The sequence below is a fragment of the Lactuca saligna genome, chromosome 7 (assembly GCF_052625555.1).
Source record: "Lactuca saligna cultivar CGN05327 chromosome 7, ASM5262555v1, whole genome shotgun sequence".
Taxonomy (NCBI): Eukaryota; Viridiplantae; Streptophyta; class Magnoliopsida; order Asterales; family Asteraceae; genus Lactuca; species Lactuca saligna.
In genome coordinates, this window is record NC_136423.1 from 184,699,512 (window position 1) to 184,708,066 (window position 8,555).

General features: G+C 35.7%; 1 protein-coding gene and 1 pseudogene across 2 annotated transcripts; one reads left to right on the forward strand and one right to left on the reverse strand.

The window, feature by feature from the left end:
* The first annotated feature begins 365 nt into the window (after nucleotides 1–365).
* Nucleotides 366–3,386, forward strand: LOC145005068 (DNA-dependent metalloprotease WSS1-like; annotated as a pseudogene). Its single transcript, XR_013662498.1, has 6 exons — nucleotides 366–612; nucleotides 781–937; nucleotides 1,658–2,309; nucleotides 2,400–2,794; nucleotides 2,876–2,946; nucleotides 3,034–3,386. The product of XR_013662498.1 is annotated as a DNA-dependent metalloprotease WSS1-like (transcript).
* Nucleotides 3,387–3,443: 57 nt separating this feature from the next.
* On the reverse strand, nucleotides 3,444–5,023 carry LOC145007532 (pectinesterase QRT1-like). Its single transcript, XM_078966445.1, has 5 exons — nucleotides 4,740–5,023; nucleotides 4,457–4,652; nucleotides 4,172–4,375; nucleotides 3,848–4,089; nucleotides 3,444–3,747 (listed from the first exon to the last, which is right to left on the reverse strand). Exons 1-5 carry the CDS (start codon nucleotides 5,021–5,023, stop codon nucleotides 3,600–3,602), a joined length of 1,074 nt encoding a protein of 357 aa, XP_078822571.1. The 3' UTR covers nucleotides 3,444–3,599.
* Between the last annotated feature and the right edge of the window lie 3,532 nt (nucleotides 5,024–8,555).

An 8,555-nucleotide genomic window follows, 5' to 3' on the forward strand; every position in this document is an offset into this window, starting at 1 on the left:
GAGAGATTTATTTTCTTTTTCTTTTAAAAAAATAGATTTCAATAAATAATATCAAAAATTTATTAAAAATGGTAAATAAGCCTTTTTATATGGATAAGAGACTATTTGTTAAAAGTTTTGAAACTATATGAATCAATGTCAAAAACTTCCGTAGGACCCCGATATTGTACAATATTAATTTTTTAAAAAATTTGGGAGCAGGAGCGGGGCAGAGACGGGATTAACCCCCATTTTATTTTCGGGATCGAGTCCAGGAGTTAGTATTTCCGTCCCACATTTCCGCGCGAGCCCCATTTGCATATTGATATAATATATATATAATTTATAAATACATATAGAAAATACTCTTTTTTTTTTTTATTTTAGGTTTCTTGAGTTTCCACTTCACAGCATACGACTGTTAGCGACTTCTACCACAGACCCATCGCCAAATATCAAAATTGTAGATTTCTCATTTCCCGTCCTTAGCTTTGTTGATCACAAGAAGCCGTCTGCTGGTTGCCTTTCGCCTGTCGACGCCTTCCACCGATCTTCATTGAGACCTTCGTGTAATCGAGTAATCGACTGTGTCTTCGAGACTTCGACTTTGTGTACTGTGCTTGAATTAGACCGGTAATTTATCCTCTGTTTTGCTTGTTAAGTTTTCAATAATCTCAATCTTTGTTCCATTTCACTAAAAAAATTTGATTTCTGAATCAATAATCTCAATCTTTGTTCCATTTCACTGAAGTTTTCTGATTTTTGAGTTGATAATCTCAATATTGACTTTCCACTTCACAGCATACGACTGTTAGCGACTTCTCCCACAGACCCAACGCCAAAAATCAAAATCGTAGATTTCTCATTTCCCGTCATCAGCTTTGTTGACAACAAGCAACCGTCTGCTTGACTGTGTCTTTGAGACTTCGACTTCGTGTACTGTGCTCGACTTCGACCGGTAATTTATCCTTTGTTTTGCTTGTTAAGTTTTCAATAATCTCAATATTCGTTCCATTTCACTAAACTTTTTTGATTTCTGAATCAATAATTTTAATCTTTGTTCCATTTCACTGAAGTTTTCTGATTTCTGAGTTGATACTATGTTTATTCCGATTTCTAAATCAATAATCTCAATCTTTGTACCATTTCACTGTCTTTGTGTGTTTGATGTGTCTGTGATGTTAGCTGTGAACTTTTTAGCAATGTTGAATGTGTTTCGAGGCAGGATCGAGGCTATATAAATGGTGGATTTTGGTGGCGAGGGTACAACTTATTTGGGGGGCGGGGTCAGGACAACTATTTCCGTTCTAATTTGATCCCACTGAGATCCTTAAGTCCACATGGGCCATCTACGAGATTTTTTAAACTTATGGATTGTATTACAGATTTTGAAAAACCACAATGACCATTGATGAGTTTTTGTCATTTTATTCTTCAGAAAATGGTAAAGGTTTCAATTTTTTTTTTTTTTTTTTTTTTTTTTTTTTTTTTTTTTTTTTTAGTACATAGCTTTTGAAAGTAATTTTTGGTACAAAATCGGAGGGAATGACAAAGGGGTTTTGGGACTAGGGGGTGTTTTGATTTTGAACCCTTTGAGGTTCCTCATTGAAGCCTGTTTGATTCAATTATCTTTACACGATCGGATTTGGAATTATCTGAATATCTGGCTCACTTTCAGATTTCGGATTTAGGGTTGGGTTTACGATGAATGTTAACGATCTTCACAATATTTGGGAGATCAGAACGTTGAAGAGGAAGGTTGGAGGAGATGAGGCTAGGAGATTCCTTGAGAAAATCGCTAAACAGGTCCAACCCATCATGCGCAAGCATAAATGGAGGGTTAAAGTTCTATCCGAGATGTTGTATCCTCTTCCTTCTTCTTCTTCTTCATTAGGATTTTAAATCCTTAAATTTGTCAGTATATGTATTTTATAAGTTGGTAATCTATTTTGTCCCGATAATTTCTGTGTTTCCCCTGTATGTGGTTATAACAAAATGATGACTCCACTCTAAAACAGTAGGATGATCATATAGTTGCTGGGAATGATAAGAGATTGAATGAAACTTAAATTTGTAAGCAACTATAAGCTGGCTTAAGATTAGTTTAGTAATTGAAGATGTATGTTTTTTGTAGTCCAAAAAACCCACGACTTCTGGGGTTGAACGTGGGACATGGTCTTCATGTGAAGCTGAGACTTCGAAAGCCAAATACAGATTGGGATTTTTACCCTTTTGATCATGTTCTTGATACAATGTTACATGAGCTGTGTCATAATACCATTGGCCCTCATAATGCCGGTTTCTACAAACTCTGGGATGAGCTCAGAAAGGTATTTACATCTCCATCATTTTACATGGTTATTTGTTGTGTGATCAATTCAAAGCTTGTTCTCTTGTGGTGATGCTATACATATATGTAGGAATGTGAGGAGCTGATGAGTAAGGGAATATTAGGTTCTGGAGATGGGTTTGATCTACCAGGTAGACGCTTAGGTGGCTTCTCTCATCAACCTCCTCTCTCATCTCTCAGACCTGCTGCAGAAAACAGAGCACGCCAGGGACCATCAGGTCCTAAACGTGTTGGTGGTGATAAATCTATTATGTCTGCCCTAACACCTACACAAGCCGCTGCAATGGCTGCAGAAAGGAGATTGCAAGATGATATATGGTGTTGGTCTAGAGGAAGTAATTGAGGAGGAAGAAAGTAGTGCACAGGTGCAACAAAATGTGACCTCTTTTTCTAGTGCCAAGACTCATCAGAGAGGAGGTCCTCCTTCAGAATCATGCTTTGTTGACTTGACATCACCAGCTAAAAGTAATAAACGAAGTCGCCATGAATATGAATATGATGATCTTGAGAAAACTTGTATTGATTTAACGAGCAGTGCCTCTACAGGAGGACGTGATAATGATATCCACAGGTCCTCCTCTGGGTGGGAGTGTATGATATGCACATTGCTGAATCCAGTAAGAACTGTTTTAAATCCTTCTTGTTCAGTTTTTGGCGTTAATCTGTTATATTTATAAGACATGTTTGATTTGATTATGATTTAGGTTTTGGCTCCAGTGTGTGAGCTGTGTGGAACCCACAGACCGAAATCTGTTGAAGACAAATATAAGACATGGTCATGCAAGTTTTGTACACTGGAAAACAATGTGACACTAGAGAAATGTGGGGCGTGTGGGCAGTGGAGATATTCTTATGGCCAACCCATAGCTACCCCATCACCAAATGTGGGTACTTAAAACAAACAAGCAAACGTACACAAATTTAGAATTGTTTTTCTAATGATTTGACAAGCAATGGACTCGAAGAATATGATGTCTAACTTGTTTTGTTCACAACATGTAAAGAGAACAAGCATCCATCTCTTGATGCTAATTTCATTTTGATGTTTTGTATTTTATCTTTTGGGTTGTTGCTGTTGACTGTGTTGTATTCGCTCATGCTTAAGCTCGGGTCTCTCGTCATCCCGATCCACCAATTTAAATCATGGCACTCTCATTCATGAATTCTGTATGCCTGCCTGGTTCTTCTTCTCATGACTCATGAGAATTAGATATGCCTCTCCTCTCCTTGAGCTCTGATTCTCTTCTAGTCTTGTACTTGTATAGATAGATTAGAGTCTCAACCACTCATGTCCACCAATGAAGTTTGTATCAAGAAATGGCATTGCTTCTACATGTGCCAATGACTTGGACCATGATACCCGGTTCTTTCTGTATGCACCTTTTCCTCTGCACTCGTATTCTCCAAACACAGCCGTCCTAGGAACACAAATACATCCATCAACATTCAAATAAATCACTTTGTTTTCTTTATATATATATATAATAATGATAATGAAAGTGTGGGAGGGATGGATACCTTTGTCTCCATGGGTGGTTCCAGTCGCTCCAGCCGGAAGGCTCTATGATGTTGTCGATATCACAGTAGGAGTAGACCACCCTTGAATAATTTCCCCAGGCTCTCCCCAAGTAGATTTTCCCTCCTCTGCTTCCGGTTATTGAACAATTCAGAAAAGAAAATCCAGTGTCCTCTTCTTCTGAGTTCCTGTGATGAGCTGCAATGGCTCCATATTTATCAGCAACAGAATGCAGATTACATTCCTGCATACATCAGTTAATAGCATGATTAATGAATGAATGCGAGTTTCATATTATGTATATACACACACACACGTTTACCCACCCTATAGAGCGATCTAGATTCGCCAAAGATGAAATCGATGGATCCTTGTATGTAACACTGGTAAAAGTAATGAGATCCATTGGAGTCCAATAGAGTGTCTTGGGTCCCCAATATCCTTACTCTATAAAGCACCGCCTTGTCCCCTGCAAGCCTCAATGCTACTGCTTGCTGCTTATACCCTCCTGCTACTGCAACAACTGTATTCTGCATGCATTGCATTGTTGATCGATATATACTACTACATAGTACATACATTAATCATCATGCATGTACATTGTACAATACCTGAATGGTGATCCCCGAAGCACAAAAGTAATCAGACTGGACATCAACCGAAGCGGTTCTATACGTTCCGAGTTCAGAACCATCTTTGTATTTATCAGAGGCTTTGTCATTCCAACGCAATATCGTTTTTGAAGCCTTCTTTTCATCTCCAATCAAAGAGATATATGGCTTGGAAGGTGGAACAATCACTTTTTCTCTGCACCATGCATCTCCATCACATCACATTCACTTGAGTGATCCATAAATTAACAATGAATGAATTAATGTTGCTTAATTTGCATACCTGTAAGTACCAGGAAGAATGTAGATCTTGACCCTGATGGAATTGTTGAAAGGGACCATATCAACAGCAGCTTGTACAGTAAGGGCATGACCCTTACCATTTTGATCAACCACGATCACTTTACTCCCATTCCCATCCCCAAAACTTAAGCTCTCTGTTTCCTTGTAGTGATAGTATTCCTCTATCTTGATATCGTCCCAAGTGATATAACTACTCTTCACTTGATTAACACCATAAATCAGGAATGAGAAACCAACCCAAATGCCAAAACCATTGAAATCCATGGTGATTGATGATGTCGGGATCGATCATGTGATAACTGGCTCCGCTACTATCTAAATCAAAAACTACTCGTTGCAATATATATATATATATATATATATATATATATATATATATATATATATATATATATATATATATATATATATATATATATATATATATATATATATATATATATATAGAGAGAGAGAGAGAGAGAGAGAGAGAGAGAGAGAGAAAGAGAGAGAGAGAGAGAGAGAAAAAGAGGTTAATTAATGACAGGAGAAGCGTGGTATGTATGTATGCATGGAATATGGTTGTTCGGATTTAAAAGGAATGCAAGAAACAAGATTAGTTGGTGTGTTCTTCTTACATGTCAATTAGATTACGATTGGATTCTTGTGGTGTATGGATATCTACAAGTATATAGCTAGAGAGATTGAAAAGAAAAAAAAAAATATACAAAGGTGAGTTGTTGAGGAGTAGTTATGGATGTAGAAAAGGTAAATTAAGTTGCTTAAGTGCGGTTGTGGGTTGCTGAGCTCATGGAATTTGAATATTTGATTATCCATCTCGATCCTTGTTGTTGTTGCTGCTGCTAGGAGGAATGCATGAAGGTGGTTTATTTAGTAACTATAGACATGGAAAATGGGATTCCGAGGACGTAGGGAAGTGGCCCCCGTGACATGACCAACTTTAATTTAAAAAAAAAACCACTCCACTCCACATTTTAAATAACATTCAGTAATTACGGTACATACATATCATAGTAATAATATGTTAGAAAAAAGTGAAACCAGTGCGGGGATAGCTCAGTTGGGAGAGCGTCAGATTGAAGATCTGAAGGTCATGTTTTCAATCCATGTTCACCGCATTTTAGATGAGAATAGTGATTGAACCGATCGGTTTTTAGAAAAACCCGGTTATCCAGTCAAAATAAACTGATTGAACCGGTTAAATTGAATAAAAATATAAGAAACTGAACAATTTACATAATAAACTTTAGTGACTTTTTTTTCTCAAATCGATTTATTTTCTCTAAATAAAAACATACAGTAAATGCTATAAAGTTTTATAATGTGTTTGTATTCATCTAAAACTATATTTTATTTCGATATTATACTTTGTTTTCTTTTTGACATATATAAACTGACATAAAACATTAAAACTTATGGTTATATGTTATTTAAATGTATATTTTTTTATGTATATTTTTAATGTTTGAACTTGTAAACATCAAATTCTTGATTTATATATGTATGTATATGTAGAAAAATAGGAAAAAATATGAAAAATATAGAAACCGGTTGACTCGACGGTCGAATCGGTTAAACCAGAAACCAGTCATCATACCGGTTCAACTAAAAAATCAGTTTTTAAAACATTGAATGAAACTCAATAAAATCATTTCTTCTCGTGTTGGAATATAGTAATGTTTTTTTATTTATTTATTTTGGTATGTAGTAATGTTCTTTTTTTTTATCAGATACCTCGCGGGATAAAATGTAATTTTATAACAAACCCTGGAGTTTTTTCTTATTTCGGTATGTTTATTTTCTAAACATACTCCTAAAAAAATGAAAATAGAATACGGTTATTAGCAATTTTCATATTGGAAAAGAAAAAAATACATTGGAACTTGGTTTGTCTCCTTATCTCTTAATCAGACATATCACGTACGACAGTCTCCATTGTTTTGTTTTGGATCAACAAAGTGGAAAGCTTCAAAAGACATATGATTCCTATCTCATTTATCCATTTATATATGTTTTCGAATTAGGACATTCAGGTTAAGGTTGTACGCTGCAAGTGAGAAGTTGGAGAAGAAAAGAGAAAGAGAGTATGATTTTTGATGAGTTTGGTTACATTTTCCGGCGAGTAACCATTTGGAGATGGTTGGCGAGAGCAAATTTATGGGGATGTGCGACATGTTTCCGGCGAGCTTGAGCTAGGTTGATGCAACGGTTGGTGAGAGCAAATTTATGGGGATGTGCAACATGTTTCCGACGAGCTTGAGTTAGGTTGATGTAACACTGGTTGTGACTAGTAATCTGTTAACAGTCTAACTTGGAAGAAATTCCAATGACGATGTCTTAACACCAATGGCGGAGGCTCTTAGACGCCGGGTAGCCATGCCCTTCCCATCACATATATATATATATATATATATATATATATATATATATATATATATATATATATATATATATATATATATATATATATATATATATATATACACCTAGTTTTAAATGGTTTTAAAATTACAATACATATGCAATCTACCATACAATTTAGTTATCAATTACGGAATAGATAAAATATAACCAAACAATTCTGAAAATCACTGAAAATCATATCTAACCTTATTTCGTTAGCAAACTAAATCTATCGGAAAAATACTCCTAAAAAATCTATAAAAAAGCAAGAATCTAAAATAATGTACAAGTTCTTAACTCAAACTTTGAGTTTAAGAAAAGATTATAAATCCCAGAAATTTTATTCTGGTTATTGGAAAACGTAATCTCAATGTTGACCGGAAGAATACCGTCCCCGCCGCTGCTAGACGATTCCACCGTGTTGTCGGACTGCTCGCTATTTCCATGTGTTCTCTTTTTCAACTCTCTGTCATCTCCGGACAGCCCCTGTGACCTCCGTTGTGACGTTTTCCGAATTTGTAGTTGTGAATTAATCGAGTTTATAATATGTAATCAGAGTAATGAATGAATTATGAACACAAGATCTAAATATAATCTGGATGGCTCAATTACACTTTCGATGACTACAAAGAAAATCAGAGAGTACAAGTATGAATACCAATGTTACTTTCTAACTCTAGTACTTATCCCACATTTATATGGATCAGGAAAGCATACAAAAAATATAAGGGACTGGACTATAAAAGCTTCGATACAAAAGTGCCCTTATAATATAACAAACAAACATTCGAAACTATTCTTGACCTAGACAACCTTCGACATCTCACAATAATATTCGACCTCAACATTCTCCCCATTTGTGAGTAATATCGAATCTAAGTCATTAAAATTTGAATAGCTTGATGCATAACCCTTCGAACTTTAATATATCAAGAGATTATCTTCTTCAGCTCAGCCTTGTCTCCTTCATTGTTCTTCTTACAACTATTCATATGAACAACCGGATTCGTATAATGAGCAGTTGTATACCTTTCCATATCACAAGCTTGAAACAAAAACTTGGTATTCTCCCCTTTCTTGTTTTTCCCAACAAACACAATTCCCAAAGGCTTCAAGCATATCTCACCATCAACATAAGACTTCAAATCAGCTTGGCTCTTTAACAATGATTGAGGCATAATAATTTGCTTTCCCATTGCCAATGCCAATTCAACATCAGTCAAAGCTAAACAGTCATAATAGTTGTCGATTAAAAGCTTGACATGAGCTAAACCAAGTAAATAATCCTCCTTGATTGTCATTTGAAGTCTTAAAGCATCAGTACCTTTAAGAATCCTTGCAACTGAGATCAAATCATGAAGATTCATAAGTGGGAAGTCTGCAATTGAGAGGT